At 41.0% G+C, this 17,673-nt stretch overlaps 1 protein-coding gene across 6 annotated transcripts in view; it reads right to left on the bottom strand.

Moving 5' to 3' along the window:
• Window positions 1-17,673, bottom strand: part of rhcgb (Rh family, C glycoprotein b) — a 75,585-nt gene that overhangs the window by 54,021 nt on the left and 3,891 nt on the right. For all 6 annotated transcript variants that reach the window (XM_043677258.1, XM_043677257.1, XM_043677259.1 and 3 more), the window contains exons 2-4: window positions 15,345-15,537; window positions 11,426-11,576; window positions 8,897-9,038 (exon numbers count right to left, since the gene is read on the bottom strand). In XM_043677258.1, coding sequence (XP_043533193.1) covers window positions 8,897-9,038; window positions 11,426-11,576; window positions 15,345-15,537 — 486 coding nt within the window. The remainder of the gene's footprint in view (window positions 1-8,896; window positions 9,039-11,425; window positions 11,577-15,344; window positions 15,538-17,673) is intronic.

The following is a 17,673-nucleotide window of genomic DNA, read 5'->3' as shown; positions in this document are numbered from 1 at the left end:
TTGCTTCACCCAGTATAAGTGCCTCTTCAACTGAGATGCTTTTAATTACTCTTTTTCTTTCAATTTCTAATCTAATGGACATTTACCATTTTTTCCCATTAATAAAACATGAATCCTGCTGTACTTGAAAAACCGTTGATAAGATGAGCATGTTTAGGTGACACTAACTCCCGTTGTTTCAGGATCACCCAGGGATGGAAAGCAGAGTGTACACTGTTCTAAATTTAATGGCTCTAATGCCCCAATGGCCGGAGAATTGTTAGGGCAGTGTAGACTAGAGTGCCCATCGGGATCACGTGGAATCCTGGATTCAGCTGACTCCATGGAACTTGCTCACAAAGTCGAATCTTCTGATGGGCAATTCTCTTGCATCCAGAATCCTCCAAAGGAATCCTTTGAAGTCACAGGATTCAGACTCAATTGAACGTAATCAATACCCAGGAAAAATTAAAGGATTAAACACCTAGTCTGACTCCTGGCTAAGTACTAAACACTCTTCCTGGCTCACCACTGCCCCTGTATTACTACACCTCCTCACCGATCCCTTAGAAACCTCAGAGCCATGTCAACCAGATTCCCTAAAGACCCAAAACTATTCCAATCCCACTGGCACTCACAATGTGACCCAATCCAACCCTCCCCACTAAATCAACACTAACTGAAATATCCAAGTTAATATTTTGCATGTCTAATTTTCCTTCAGTACTTCTGCTACAGTAGCATGTTTTAACATGGCTTTCAATTCTAAAATGCATACATCTGGTCTGATTTGTATATGTAGCCCAATCAAACTTCTCAGCTGATCTGCCTCCTACTGAATTTAGCATCTTCCCTTTGTGAAGATCTGTTTCAACTTATCAAGATCCTACTAACATTCTCTAGACTAAGACTTGATTTGAAATTACCCTGAATTAATTTGTCTCATCTTATCTCATAACCTCTATTTTGAAAAGTTCTTGATGCCTGACTTACAACTTTGAATTCTGCTTTAAGTCCTTAAATGGTAATGTTTACAGATTTCCTACTTCCATTCCATGAAAAAAAAATACATGCAACATAAAGATGCCTGAAAATTTCCTCCCACAATGCCAAAACAACATGGCAGGGTATGCGTTTAATTGGAGACCATCAAACTTTAAAAGGACAGACCTTACTGAGATGTACCAAACTCTAAAGGCATGACTTACAGTAGAGCATTTGGAAGTTTCACAAGTGAAAATGAAAGTTTGGGCAAATGGAATTAGAAAGTTTCAAATGGGAAATTGGGTATTGGTATTGTTCCTTTTATAAGATGAATCTGTGAAAGTGAAAGTCAGTGGAACATACATGGTTAGGAGAATGAGTAAAATGATTTATCTGATCAAAATCATATTGTAGGAAGAAGGGTTGGGTTATGTCACATAAACATGCTGAAAAGCTATTGTTGCAGAGAACAAGAAAAGGGAGAAGCTAGCATGTCAGATGGTAAGAGCAGGGAAGGTGACGGAGACAATAAGAGTGATTGGAAAGAGAGGTAGGCAGTTTTCAAAATAAACATCATACAAATCTATTAGCTAACATAGAAATACTGGGACAGTTAGATGATGTGTACTCATATTTAGAGAAAGCACAATGGTAGGACCTTCTACAATAACTCAGAAAGTAATCTGTAAAGATACACCTGGATATGATACAGTAGCTGGGCATGACGTGTCACAGGAGTGTCAGCACCAATAAAACAGCATCCTTGTTGGTTGAGCCCAGATAAACATGTTTCGGTGAATTTTAGGAATGTTTAGGGTTTATTGGAAATTTGTGCACAATTTCAGCACTGTAGTTGTAATATTAATGTGTTTGTTGGAGGAGCAAGCAAACATGGTCTAGCGAACAGAATGCCAAGTTGCCCTTGAGAAGCTGAAGGTAATCCTAATAAATGACTACTCTTGATTTTTTCCAGACCTTTCAAAAGGGTGATTGATGCTAGTGATTTTGGGGTGGGTGCAGTCTTGATACAGGATGGTGAGTAGGGAATAGGTAAGTAAGTCAATGGACATTCCTCTAATAAACTTTTCAGAAGAAGTATTCTACTGTGGAAGAGAAGACTTTGGAATTATTATTGTCCTTCAGCACTTTGAAGTCTATGTCGAACATGGCAACAGAGAAATATTAATCTGCACCAATCATAATCCAGTGGTATTCACTAAATACACAAAATGTGAGAGTATTTAGGTATTTATACCACTACTTATTGTAAAACTTATTCACATTACTGGAAAAGACAATATAATTGCAGATGCATTGTGCCAATTATAAGATGATGAAATATGGTAAAGGCTTAAGAAATGTGAAGGTTGTATAAGTGGGATGAAGGATGAAGGGATACAAGCTTCAGGTTTTGTGGTTTTTGTATCACATATTGTGTGATGAGGTGTCTTTTTGACATGATATTTCATTTTATGAGGATGGAGGCATGCAAAGACCGTCTCTTTATTTTGTCTATATTTTGATTGTGGACTGAAATGATAAAAAGGAATGTTTTACAGCACTGAACAGAGGGAGAAATTGCTGTACTTTTAAAAGAAAGTTACTGAAACTCATTGTAAATCTCATGTTTACACAGCTGCTTTGGTCAAGCATTTGGGGAGGCTGTTTGTAAGCAAAACTGGCACCTGAGTACAGGTCACTGAATTTATTTGAGGCAAGGTTAGATGGAACTTTAATACACAAGAGAAATAGGGATTATTGGTGGAGGATGTAGAGGCAGGAGAGTGGATTTGAAACCATAACTTTACCAACCATGATCTATTGATGGTGAAGGAGGCTCAAAAGAGCAATGGTGGACTCCTGTTCAGTGTTCCCATGTTCCTAGTTCCACTCTATGTGAATTTGGCTGCCAACTGCCTACACTTGAAATATACCTTTCCGGCCTTGTTATGGAACTAACTTACCTGATTCTCCAATGATGTTTGCTCAGGTGAAGGTTGAAAACAATGATTGCTCAATGGACCAAGAATCTTGGCCCATTCACATTTCATTGTAGGATTTTCAGCCATTTAGCCTTTGCTCAGAGGCTGTTTTCTTTCCCTTTATACATTTCAAGTGACTGATCACTTGGTTCATTGGGAGTACACTGGTGTGGTGTGAAAGCCAGGAGTCATGGGACCCAATCTGGGTCCAATAAAAAGGGAATCAGCAGAAGAAGTGGCAGCCAGGTATCCAGGAATTATTTGAGAAAAAGATAACAAGCAAACCAGAATGGGGTAGAGACACAGAACAGCAAAGCCACCACTCACAAGATATGACTGATAGAGAAGTCAAAGAAGAGGTTCCAGGCAGCAAAGCAGTACCTTGTACTAGCTCCAGGTGAGTGGGACCATGAGAAGCCCTGGGGAACGCAGAAACTGGTGTCTCAGTCTTGGAAATCAGTCTTGAAAGATGAGGGTAAATCACTAGGAGGTGCACAGGTGTTCAGGCACTCCAAGACTGAGAGACTGGGAGTGGTGTTCAGAAATGGAACCTTCAAGAGTGCAGAAATCCTTCTGAAGAATGAGTAAACATTCAAAAATTGTTCTACCTCAATGATCACTGACCTTTGGTGATCTGCTAACAAATATAAGATAAAGTCTGCCATTTAATATGCAGGGTATTGCATTTGACCACAGCCTGCTTACTAATTCATATTTACCTTGTGCTAATGTTGGATGTTAGCATGAGACTAATGAGACTAATATTGTAAGTTATTTTACTTTGATTCGTTATGGTAATGTTTACGGTTGGTAACTCAAACCAATGGAATCCTGGATCATTATTCTGTTGCTAAGGATTTGGGATTGCCAAACTTCATCGAACCGAATGAACTAGTTAGTAGTTTCTAACCAGATCATAACCAAACTTGGGGATCTAATCTGGAGTCATTCACCCTATTTTCTCCCATGGTAAACTCACTTCGTAAATCTTATTGATTAATTCCTCAATCCAAGCTGAGAACTTGCACAAGCAAAGATGAGCTGTCCAGCTATGGTTTCTGAGATTTCAGTGAAAACATCATGATTAGGGATAACTAGTGATTTTCATTTTGAATTGAACCCCAACAATTACTGTCCATAATTTGTGTTTTGTGCTGACTTACAGAGTTAGTAATTGCAGATGTTTGCCTGCTTTAAACATAAGAACAATAAAGCCAGGAGATGTATTCTCACCCGAACCTCACGTAACATGGTCAGTTGAAGTAACTGGTAAGTGGGGCTAAATTTTACCAGCCTTTCAATGGTAAATTAGGAGGCAGGAAGGTTGACAAAATGGCATGAGAAAGAGAGACCTGGGCTTTTTACAGAAATAACAGAGGATGTGTGACACAGAGATATGCCCTCTACACTGCAAAGGCCGTGGGATCTGACAACATTCCGGCCATAGCACTAAAGACCCGAGTTCCTGCACATGTGCACCCTGAGCAAAGCTAATCCAGTACAGTTACATTGTCTACCTGACAATGTGGAAAATTGCCAAGGTATACCCAGTACAAATCCAACCCAGCCAATTACCGCCCCATCATCAGTAAAGTGAATGGAAGGGGTCATCAACAGGGCTATCAAGCAGCACCTGCTCAGCAATAACCTGCTCAGTGATGCCCAGTTTGGCTTCTGGCAGGGCCACTCAGCTCCTGACCTCATTACAGCCATGGTTCAAACATACACAAAACAGCTCAATTCTAGTGGTGAGGTGAGAGTGACTGTCCTTGATGTCATGGCCACATTTGACTAAGTATGGAATCAAGGAGCCCTAGTAAAACTGAAGTCAATGGGTATCGGGGGAACATTGGAGTCATGCCTTGCACATAGGAAGATGGTTGTGATTGTTGGAGGTCAATCATCTCAAGCTCCAGGACATGTCTGCAAGAGTACCTCAGGGTAGTGTCCTAGGTCCAAGCATCTCAGTTGTTTCATCAGAGACCTTCCCTCTGTCATAATGATAGAAGTGGGAATGTTCGCTGAAGATTGCACACAATGTTCAGCTCCACTCATGGACTACTTCAGTTTCTGAGGAGTTATGTCCAAATTCAACAAAATGTAGACAATAACCAGGCTTGGGCTGAAAAGTGGCAAGTAACATTTACATTATACAACTACCATCTCTAATAAGAGACAATCTAATCATAACCCCTTGATATTCAACAGCATTACCATCACTAAGTCCTTCACCATCACTATTTTATGAATTGCCATTGACCAGGAACTGAACTAAACATACCATATAAACACAGTGGCTACAAGAGCAGTTCAGAGACTGGGGAAACAGTAGGAAGTAACTCACCTCCTGATACTCCAAAGCCTGTCCACGATCTACAAGACACAAGTCAGGAGTGTGACGGAATACACTTCACTTGCCTGGATGAGTGCAACTTCAACAATGTTCAAGAAGCTTGACACAATTCACGAAAAAGCAATATGCCTGATTGGCACCACATCCACAAACATTAGCCAATACACCATTGACACTCAGTAACAGCAGTGTGTACTATATACAAGATACACTACAGAAACTCAAAGATCCTTAGACAGTACCTTCCAAACCTACCCCACTTCCATCTTGAAGGACAAGGGGAGTAGAAAAATGGGAACACCACCACCTCCAAGTTCCCCTCCAAACCACTCACCATCTTGACTCAGACATACCTTTGCCATTTCTTCAGTGTCACTGGGTCAAAATCCTAGAATTCCCTTCCTAAGGGTATTATGGGTCAACCTACAACACACGGACTGAGGTGGTTCAAGACACCTACCACCAGTTTGTCAAAGGCAACTAGGAATGGGCAATAAATGCTGACTAGCCAGCAACACTCACACATCCACATTCTATGAGTGATGAAACAAAAGGGCAACATTGACAAACTGTAGCATAGTATACTACTATCCATCAAAGAGGCATCCCCACCAACCCCCACATTGCCACACTTTCAATAACAGCAGTGCAACCTCTGACACCCACACAAGCAAAAAGCCATCCCAAGGTTTTCAATTGGCAAATCAGGACTTTGTCAAAACTGAGGGACAAATCTCTTTGGTGTTTTGAATTGGATGCTAGTTAAAACTTCAGAGGCCTTCACTGGTCATGTAAATTAATTAGAGATTGCCCAAGTTGTCAATGAAATCTTTCAGTTCATCTAACTTTTGCATTATGCATCAAGAGGAAAATGGTGTATGATGAGATCTGGCAGAGTTACATTAAAAGAGTGATTAGAGTGATTGAAAAGTGTCAAAGATCAAAATTTCTTATTGAAGTATGGGCTTCCTGAACATATATTCTGCCTTATTGGAGTTCCCCTTTCTCTTTGAAAGTCCTTAAATTCACCACGATGTAAGTGAGGAAGTTGCAGTAGAAGGTACAATGAAAGTGTCAATATTTGTCATCATTACTGCTCCAAAACCGATAGTAATGCATGGAGTCCCGAAAAGCACAGTTAAATGTGAAAATCTAGAAACTGCTGATTTCCAGCTGACTGCAAACAATTAGAAATCACAGAACTTACAAGAAATACTCCTCTTACACAATAACTTCACTGTTAAAAACCTCCAAAGAGTTCTGTTCTGGTAAATAAAGCAAAGTACTGATAACAGCGTTTCAAGTTATAACTACTGTTGAAGAAACTCATTGGCCCTGAAAAACTAATTTTACATCTTTTATTCTGTGTAAAATTCTAAGGTTATTTTGTTCATTTATGATGCTTCAGTTTCTAATACTCAAATATTCATATTACTCAGAACACATTTTATAGCAAGTGAAATATAATTAATTATTCATATGCTTTGGTGTGGTACATGTGAAAAGACTGCTTAACCTGTTTGACAATATCATATTGATGAACACCTGGATTCCCTTGACTTGACAGCAGAATAAAATTAAGTTGCATTTAGTGGAAAACCACACCCTGGCAATCATAAGAATCGCTTTAGGAAACTTTCTTTAAGGTCAGCAGTATGTGCAGTCTTTTCACCACTGATGGCAAAATCCAGGTTATTACATTTTTGGCATTTCTGACTTTACCCCCTTTAGCTACCTTCTTGTACAAAGAATAAGAAGGTCCCATGCTCCTTGAAAACTAAATGGGGTGAAGGAACAGAAGGATCCGGAGCTAAAAATGCATAAGTCATTCAAAACAAAACACAATTTACTCAGACCATAAAAAGCGAACAATGCGCTGGCAATCATGTCTTAAAAGTTGGAATGAGATTCAGGGAAGTTTTATGTTTGGATTAGAATGTGGAACTCACAACTACATGATAATAACATAGATGATTTAATGACCTGTTTAATAGGCTCAAAGGACGGAGTGACCTACTCCTTCTTCCGAGTCCTAACGATTTAAAAGAAAATATAAACAAACACATGAGGGAGTAAATAATAGGAAGGTATGATGATGGAGTTAGATGGAGAAGTGATGGGGAGTGCTGCATGAGAGGATTCTGATGGAACACAAACTCTGTCATGGAGCTGTTGAGCTGAATGGTCTGTTTCTCTGTTGGAAATACTTCATAAAATACATTACCAATAACTTGGAGGGAGTTACGGTGGCATTGTAGTAATGTCTCTAGACTAGTAATCCTGAAGCCAGGCTATTACTCTGTGGACACTGGTTCATTTCCTACCACAGCAGCTGGTGAAAATTACATTCAACTAATAGCTCTGGAATTGAAAATTAATCTCAGTGACCAAAGAACAATCTTTCACTGCCAGGGAAAACCTAACTGGTTTATTAAGTGAAATAAACATGCCATTCTTACCTGGTCTGGTCTACATGTGACAACATGTCTGGTCTACATGGTCCACAGGAATCTGGTTATCTCTCAGATATCCTCTGAAATGGGCATCAGATGTTAACCTTACCTGCAGGATCGATGCCCCACATAAGAAAAAAAACTGATGGAAAATTGAACATAGCTGCAAATTATGTTACAACAGATTCCTGATACACTATAACTATGCCTTGTTGAACGCTTCACAAGAAACAATTGGGGCTTCACTTAGCAAAGCGAAAAGAATTAGGGGATGTAATCCTGAAGTCCATCATTACTAAAAATATTTTATTAATTCAGTCACATTGAAGCAGTGGCTTGGTCACTGATATTTGATCCAGAAAGTTATGGCTTTCAGTTTTTCTAAACGTTTAGGAATCTTCCAAGGGTTGTTGCTTCATATCTTAGTGGGAGGCTCACAGAGAAATTGCGAGGATACAGTGATTAAACCTTTACCCCTGGATGGCTAATAACTAAAGACAATTAATGAGCAAGAACAGATTATCCACAGCAAACAAGTACAAACATTTGCTTTTCTCTGCAATACCTCCCTGCAATAAACTCACCATAGGTAAAAACAATGACTGCAGATGCTGGAAACCAGATTCTGGATTAGAGGTGCTGGAAAAGCACAGCAGTTCAGGCAGCATCCAAGGAGCAGTAAAATCAACGTTTCAGGCAAAAGTTCTTCATCAGGAATAAGGCAGAGTGCCTGAAGGGTGGAGAGATAAATGAGAGGAGAGTGGGGGTGGGGAGAAAGTAGCATAGAGTACAATAGGTGAGTGAGGGAGGGGATGAAGGTGATAGATGAGGGAGGAGAGGGTGGAGTGGATAGGTGGAAAAGAAGATAGGCAGGTAGGACAAGTCATGGGGACAGTGCTGAGCTGGAAGTTTGGAACTGGGATGAGGTGGGGAAGGGGAAATGAGGAAACTGTTGAAGTCCTCTTTCTGTGCCTCAGAACTGTGCAGTAAGTTATCCCTCCCTTCACCTACGATGAATTAACGCTTTTAAAAACTCAACCAGACAGAACTGCTCCACCAGACTCCTCTGGTCCTCTTTGTAGATTTGGTGATGAGCCAAGAACTGACAGCTAGCATTCTCAAGACTAAAAGGACAAAACACTCACCAATCATGGCGAAGAGGTCAGAGTGGTAAACTGATTCATTCTTCGTTTGATCCAAATTTGTCCTGTATAGGATACGTGTGATTGTCAGTCCAAAATAAGCACCAAAAACATGGATAACCATTGCACCACCAGCATCTTTAGCCTTGGAGAGAAAGAGATTTGAGAAACTCCGTGTTAAGTGTTTGTTGTTTATTGACTTATGGGAAAGCTTCTTCTCCTCAGTTTCCCAAAAGTTTGGATCTTAACTAGAACAAGAGCCATCACTCTATATCTCCTTAAGAGATCAAATCCAAAATGTGTGCAACACTAACAGGCATTTGTATAGGGTGGGGCTGAAAATAGGCTGCAGGTATCTCAATTGACTACCGTGAAAAGGACACTACAGGAATGAGCCATGAAGGTGGCTCAGTGGTTAGCACTACTGCCTCAGTGCCAGGGAGGTTCGATTTCCCCATCGGGCAACTATCTATGTGGAGCTGGCACATTCTCACCATGTCTGCATGGGTTTCTGCCAGGTGCTCCAGTTTCCTCCCACAGTCCACAAATTTGCAGGTCAGGGTGGATTGGTCAAGCTAAATGATCCCATATTGTTCAGAGATGTGCAGACCCAGGTGCCTCACTCATGGAAAATGCAAGGATACGATGGGGGGCAGGGTTTGGATGCTCTTCGGAGGGTTTGTGTGGATTCGATGGGCTGAATGGCCTGCTTTCACATTCTCGGGGTTGTATGATTCTATGAAAATGCTGATGAGGGTTTTAATAGCAGTAAAGAGAAGTAGGAACATGAGAGGTCAATCTATCAGAAATGAGAGGTAGCAACATCAATGACTGGTCAGACGTGAACTGTAAAGTTCAATTTGGATTCAAACAGGATTCACAGAATGAGTTTAAGACTTAGGAGTTTGAGTCCAAAACAGTCAGATAAACATATGAGTACAAAACAACATTGCTCTTTGAGCTTTAGGATTTGATGCTGAAATTCTAGAGCTTAGGGACTATGCCACCAATGGTTTAGTAGTACAAGGGAAAGCCTAATGTTGGAGAGCATGAGAGGGAAAAGCACAGCTACACTAGACAAAAATTGCAATAAATTTGAAGACGAGGTTTAAAGGTCCATCTTGTACCTTTCTTGTCATTAGTTTCTAGGTATTTCATTCAGAAAATAGGCCTTTAGGAAAACCAGGGTTTTTTTGTTCCTTTCGATGAAGAGCTGAAAGACCAGTAGACACAAGTTACAAATCGAGCAACTAGGGAGAAGGGATTTTCAAAGAAATATGCCAATTGAAAAATAATTAGGCTGGACTTCCTTGTAGGTTTTGGGATCCCAGCATCTGATCCAATGCTGGCCCCCCTGGAGGGAGCAGACCTGGAGAGCAGGTTTACTGGAAGAATACGCCTAGTTCGCCACCTCAATGTTCACTGAATAGTTAAGAGCACTAGGTAGGTTACCAATGCTGCTGACCAAATCACAGGGAGCTCAACAGTCCCAACAAGAGTGAGGTGGCACCTGAGATAGATTGGAGAATGTGAGGGCCCTTCAAAACCCAGACACCCTTGGAGGCAGTGAGAATAAATAAATTTCATTAGGAATCAGGTCCTTCAGAAGAGAGGGAAAGCCCCTCCAGCAGCAGATTTTGGGACAGCCTTTGCTGTTGGTAGCCCTCTCTCTTTGGGGGATGGAGCCTCTGAGTTTAGTGACCCCTTTCCACATAGAAAGGCTACCTCCACATTTGCCAGTAAGGTGGGATGGGCTGCAAAATGTGGGTGAGTTTTCTTAATGAGACCTAATTGTAGCCTTAAATAAACATATTGGCTGACCCAAAGCTAGGAAACTCTGCAAATAGAATTTGTGCAATCAATACCGCAGAAGGACACTGAAGCAGACACCGCAGATGTCCCAGGTACAAAATGAGCAAAGAGCAGCATGCAATGTAATCGAACTATGTACAATGAAATTGGGCAGAGCCAATGCTGTGATGAATCACATTCAATGAAATGGGTTTCTAGAGACAGATGAGATTGAGGGCAATGCTTGGTCCTTAGAGCCAGTCTGGCAGACAGCTGATTTCCCCTAACAATTGTTACATGTTCCAACATTTCTCATACTCTGTGATCAAAATCTTCAATTGGTTCCTGCAGTGTCACTTGTGACAGGAAAGACAAGGGTAAGTGATGGCCTAGATAATTAATTAAAAGATAATCAGTCCAAAATATTAATCCAGAGATTAAGGTAATTTTCCTGGGACCCGGGTTGGAATCCCACCATGGTGCAATTTGAATTCAATAAAAATTAAAATCTGGATTTAACTATCTAATGACGACCATGAAACTGCTGTTTGTTGTCAGGAAAAACCCATCTGGTTCACTCATGTCCTGGCCTACATGTAACTCCAGACCCACAATGTGGTTGACTCTAAACAGTCCTCTGTGCAATTAGGGATGAGCAATGCATGCTAGTCTGCACAGTGATGCCAACATCCCACGAATGAATGAAAACAAAACAGAAAATTATAAGGTAAGATAACTCACCCCTAAAACGGTCAGGATGATAAATTCGTTCACTGCATACAGAGTTACTTGAAACAGTGACATGATCAGCAGTTGGACTGGACTCACTTTTCCAATAACAGCTCCAAATGCGATTGCCACTGAGGCAGCAGAGAAATCAGCATTTATCAGACTGGGAAAGAGAGAACAAGATAGCGTGAAGGCACAGATACATCAGGGCTGTATTGGGACAGGGTAAACTATTCACCATGTTTTATCAATGGCCACAGGCCAAGCCTCTGCATCCAAGAACCAGAGATTGCAGAAGCTATTGAATGAATATTTAACACGATTGCCTCAAAATCCTCTTTCTGCTATATCTCTTAATAAAGTCTGGATTGTTACCAGTAAAGCAGGTTGAGAATTGAATTTGACAAACACGTACATCACCAACAATTATTTCCAACCTTCAACATTGCTGCCCACTTTAGTTTGGTCAATCTCTTTCCCTTTCTGCCGAACAGCTCCCTTGGTCTCCTTTCTAACTCATCATTTCACTCTGGCTTTCTATCTGTAGCTTCTGCTTTCTGTCTCTTACACTGTCTTTCCATTTCTCTCAGTTTACAGTTTTCCCTCAATATGAACACATGAATTAGGTGCATGAGTGAAGATCATAGCAGATTGTAACCTCAACTCCTCTTTCTTGCCCACCCCAACATTCAATGACCCTGCCTCCAGTCCTCTCCAGGAAAATAGAATTCTGGAAACTAATGAAATGAAACAAAGAATTGTGGATGCTGGAAATCTGAAACAATAACCAGAAATTGCTGAAGAACCTCAGTAGATCTGGCAGAATCTGTGGAATAGAAACAGAATTCGTGTTTTGAGTCCAGTGGCCCTTCTTCAGAATGTTAATTTTGTTTCTCTCTCCACAGATACTGCCAGATCCACAGAGTAAAGACTGTCTCTTTGTTCATCTGTCTCTCTCTCTCTCTTTCTCTTTCAATCCATCACTCCTTCCACATTTCTGATTTATTTTCCTTGTTACTTATCTTTCTCTCTGCTTCATACAAGCTCTGTCATGGGCCTCAGTAATGCTTTAGATTTCCAAAATCAGAAAGAGCAGAGGGCAGCATGCAATGTAATCTAACAGTATACAGTGAAATTGGGTGGAGTCCATACAGAGACAAACCGCATACAATGCAGATATAGCTTTATAGATAGTGACTGCATCTTATTTTGCTGAAAATAATAAAATCATGGAACAACTGTAAAATAAACCTCTGAATTCATGTTTCCAGCCTGGGCTAAGTCACAGAGTAGCAGAAGTTCTATTTCTAATAGACTAGTCCAGCATCTACTGCAGCCACTCTTTGGCCAACTGTGAAGTCAGCAGGGATCAAGAACTTGCCTGCTATACCTTAGGAATGCTTTCTTTAAATGCAGAAACCAAAACCAAAATCAGCCAGCCATAATACATGGACTTTTATCACCAACGCCAAAACGCAGCATCTCTATAACCTGCCCAGCACTTCCCAATATTCATTCACCAATGGCAGTGCAGTTCTTGAGGCACCTTGAGCTACTAGTTTGAGAAGTGGCTGTCTAAATTCACAATGACTTGATGGCCATCCATCCTTTGTGTGGTTCATGGACACCATTTGTGGTTTCCAAATTCAAAAATGTTGTGTGTAATAATTTGGGTGATCTTATTCTGGAGTGCGAATATAAATGAAAACCACCAGTCTTTCAGAGAGGAATCGGTGAATGGAATCTTGGGTGCTGTCTCCGCCTAGTGGTTGAATTTGGATCCTACAAGGAAATTTTCAATGCTCACACAACCACTCCCTCACTTCATTCCATCATAAAATGGGTGTTGATAGAAAGCAGTTTAGTTTTAACGGGAAATCTCTTGAATTGAACATGGGCAGGAATTAGTCTCACCTTCAAACCAGCCTCTGTAAAGCTGCAAAAGGTCATTTGCAAAGTGTTACAGAGAACTGTAGTCTAGAAATGACTACTGCGTACATAGGGGACTGATTTTTAAAAAATTATTTCAAGGCGACATGACCATCATTGGCAAGGCCAGAATTTGTTGCACATCTGTCATTGCCCTTGAACTGAGTGGCTTACTAAGCCAGCTGACAAACCACACACCACTTGGGATGAGGAACCTAAATGGACAATGGAGATATAAATTATAAGGTTACAAAATTAGAAATCTTGAGATCCAAGCTAATGCTTTGGCACCAGGTCAAATCACACTTTGGTAGGTGGTGAAAATTAAATTTCAACAATAATCTGGGAATACAGATAAAAATTCACAGGTGGTCGCATTAGAGAGAGAGAGAGACAGCTGATGGTGATTTAACCTGAGAATCACCATACTTCATGTAAGGGGTGTGATTGAGAATTACAGTCTGTTGTGGTAACCTCAGTCAGTGTGGAAATTGAACTTATGCTGTTGATATCACTCTGAATTGTAAACTAGTCATTCAGCCAACTGAGCAAACCAACCCACACCAGCTAAGGTCATGTGAAAGTTATGCCTTCTCAATCTCATCCCTTGCTTGAGAAGTGGTGACCCTCAGCTTACACACCTCACCACTAGTCATCTCTCTCTAATGAGAGAATAGTCCAATGAGCCTCTCCATCTTTGGTGCCTTTATAAATGGGGAATACATCACTGGTCGCAGTAAAGGTGAATTAATGCCGGTTAGGGAAGGAAATCTGCCATCCTTTCTTTGTCTACACTGTAGGTCCATAATAACGTCACTGACTCCTAAATTGCATCAGAGTCACTCAATTCAAGGGGAATGATGGATGGGTAACACATGCCTATGTCAAATGCAAAGAGGAGAATTTTTTTATTTTAGATCAGCCAATCTGATCTGTAAAATAGCAGGAGGACAACTGATTGTCAGCTGAGGTGAATTTCAGAAACACTACATTTGAACTCACGGAATAAAAACTACAGTTTGTAAGATGCTGCAGTCTATCTCTGATATGGTCAATGGAATTACTGTTTGATGGAGGGCTGCCTTGCCCTCTGCTGGATGGAAAAATATGACATTGTTCCTGTCTGGAAAACCAGGTTGCCCATTCAAACACAGATATTTTCTAATTAACATCTTCAGAAATGTTGATACTCACACCTCTGGAGCTGGTGGGGCTTGAACACTGGCTCATAGATGTGGACACTTCAATTGCACCTCAAGACCATCACTAAGAGTTGCTAAAGTCATCAAACTCCTTCTTACTCTGCTCTCTGGATAACAAACTGCCAAGTACATGCACAAAAACAAAAGCATAAGTTGTTGGAAAAACTCAGCAGATCTGAGCATCTCTGGAGAGAAAGCAGAGTTGACATTTCAGGTCCACTGAAATGTTGCCCGACTTGCTGAGTTTCTCCAGCAGCTTATGCTTTTGTTTCTGGATTTCAAGCATCCACAGTACTTTGGGTTTTTTTTGGTTAAGTACATACTCAACTTAGGTTCTGAATACTTCCAATTAAATATTAATTGAGGATTTTTACTTTTTCTATTGATAACACGGATTTCAAATTTTGGCTTCTTTTCCCACATCAGCAGCAAATCATTTCTCCCCATTAGTTTCCCAACTGTGATGTGACCAGGGTCTAAATCATTGCTTCCAATTTATGGGTTAAAACAGACACAATGATAATCACTTTTGCACAGCACAGGCTCATGTCTGATCCAGACAGGAATATGGATCATTATTTAATTGGTCACAGTCTTTTATTTAATTTGCTCATTGACATTCCTGTTTTCACTTTGGATCCAGACTCCTGGATCAAAACTCGGGACACAGAAACTGAAGCTGGCATTTTTTGGGCCCTGTCTATATTTTTCTATGCATTTACAGACCACACTCTTGACCATCTTTCTCAAAAACTTCAAGCTCATAGTTGCCTGCCTGGCGATCAGCTTTCATCACTTACCTTTCCACACCAATTTTGATTTTCCCATCGCTAAAGTCTAAGGAGTGAAACCAGCCCTGCATCAGCAGAGCCCATTGGATGCTGAATGAAGCAATGAGGAAGTTGAATCCAACACTTCCAAATCCGTATCTCTTCAGGAAGGTCATCAGGAACCCGAATCCCACAAAAATCATCACGTGGACATCTTGGAAACCTGAAATCAAAGCAAAGGAATGATCTGAATTCCAATTCAAGCTCTTTATAAAGCTCCACCCCCACCCCCAACTTCAGAAAATGATCACTGTCTGCAGCTGTATAATGCTGATGGCAAAAGAAATATCTTCACATCATCTTTACAGACTGAAGGGCAGCTAACTTACATACAGCAAGATCTCACAGAGAGCATGTGATGACAGTGGAGGGATAAAGCTGAGCCTGGACACCATGGGGAACTCATTTCACTTTGAATGTTAGCTTGGCATCTCTGATATCCATCTGAGAAGGCAGACTGGGCCATGAATTAATATTTCATCCAAAAGAAAGTCTACTAAGATCATATGCTAACATCTGAGGTCAGGAGTGTTTAAGTTGTCCAATTTCAATCTGAGAGCAGCTATTTCCTAATTAACCTGTTCAGAAATACTATGACAGGTCTGAAGCAGGTGGGATTTAAAGCTTGGTCTCCTGGCTCAGATGTAGGGACACTACCACTGCAACACAAGAGCACCCTCCAAGTTGAGAGCATTATGCTGAGTCATGCTGACCCTTCAGACATGCATCAATTTGTCAGATCTTTGATTAGAGTTCAGGATGAGGAAGTAATTTAACGGACCATTGCCTCAAGTGATTAAATGGGTTGGAACAGAAAATGTGATCGGGTCAGCTATAAAGGTGTGTTGAAGCAAATTAAACGAATGTAACTGTGACATACGGAATGGTGGCAGACACGGTTTCCTACTTTAGAAAAAGACATGGACCATCTCACTGATCTTCCAAAGCAGAATTTGTTCCAAAACACAACTTGTTCAAACCACAGCAAAGTCTTAGGTCATATTCCAAAATGGAATTGCTTGATTGCTGTGATTTAAAGCAAGTTTAACAGTTGCTAAAAACAATTCCACTATGTTCTGATCTCTTACTTTCACTCTCTCCTTCTATCCAATTGTCTATTGATATCACTCTCTCAGACAGCCTCACTCTTTCTCTAATGCTCCCTCTACGTTATCTGTACCTTGCTCTTTCTCCCATTTCTCCCTCCTCTCCTTGTCATTTTGTCTATCCCATTATGAACACTAACATTCTGTGGCATTTTCTGTTACACTGTTTCCCCCCCGCCTCCCCTTCTTGCCTTGATTTCTTTTTAAGGGTGTACATTTGGTGATGCTTCTTGCAGTCCCTGGACTGTTTCTTCCTGACATTGCCTTTCTCTGTCATATTCTTTCTCAGTGTATCTTGCTATTTCCTTTACTCAGTGATGCTTTTTGCCTTTGACCCTGCTCTGCCTTCCTCATGTCATGTCCTGCCTTGTACTCAGAGCATTCAATGGTGTTTTAGTGTGCATTCTTGCCTTTGCTATGGAGTCTCTGTCCCTCTCTGATATCCCAAATCTTTCAGAACAATGTCTGCCCTGCTTCCACTTCCACAGAACCCCCATGTTTTAGCACTTTTACAGTCAAATTCTTCAAATGTGCCTGTAGCACCTTCAGGGTCCACTATTCTAATGCTGCCTTGGTCCAAATCCCATCTTTCACCCTGCATCAGTTCATTAAAACTGTTGCCTACCATATCCCGCTCACCACCAAGTTTCTCTCCCTCAGTACTCATTTCCACAGTGCCCTCCCAGTCTCTCAGATTCCAAATCAAATCTTTTGTGTTCAAATTCAAAAAGTGTGGCGCTGGAAAAGCACAGCAGGTCAGGCAGCATCCGAGGAGCAGAAGACGTTTCAGGCATAAGCCATTAAAGCCTGAAACATCGACTCTCCTGCTCCTTGGATGCTGTCCAACCCGCTGTACTTTTCCAGCACCACACTTTTCGACTCTGATTCTCCAGCATCTGCAGTCCTCATTTTCTCCTTTGTGTTCAAATCTCTCCTGTGTGTCAGAGAAACAGGCCCTTCAGCCCACCATGTCAATGCCAACCCAAAAACTCTAATCCCATTTATCTGCACTTGGTCAATAGCCTATTATGGAGAAAGTGAGGTCTGCAGATGCTGGAGATCAGAGCTGAAAATGTGTTGCTGGAAAAGCGCAGCAGGTCAGGTAGCATCCAGGAAACAGGAGAATCGACGTTTCGGGCATAAGCCCTTCTTCAGGAATGAGGAAAGTTTGCCCAGCAGGCTAAGACAAAAGG

The sequence above is a fragment of the Chiloscyllium plagiosum genome, chromosome 36 (assembly GCF_004010195.1).
Source record: "Chiloscyllium plagiosum isolate BGI_BamShark_2017 chromosome 36, ASM401019v2, whole genome shotgun sequence".
Taxonomy (NCBI): domain Eukaryota; kingdom Metazoa; phylum Chordata; class Chondrichthyes; order Orectolobiformes; family Hemiscylliidae; genus Chiloscyllium; species Chiloscyllium plagiosum.
The sequence above is the reverse complement of the archived record's forward strand: the minus strand, read 5'-3'. Positions and strand labels throughout refer to the sequence as shown.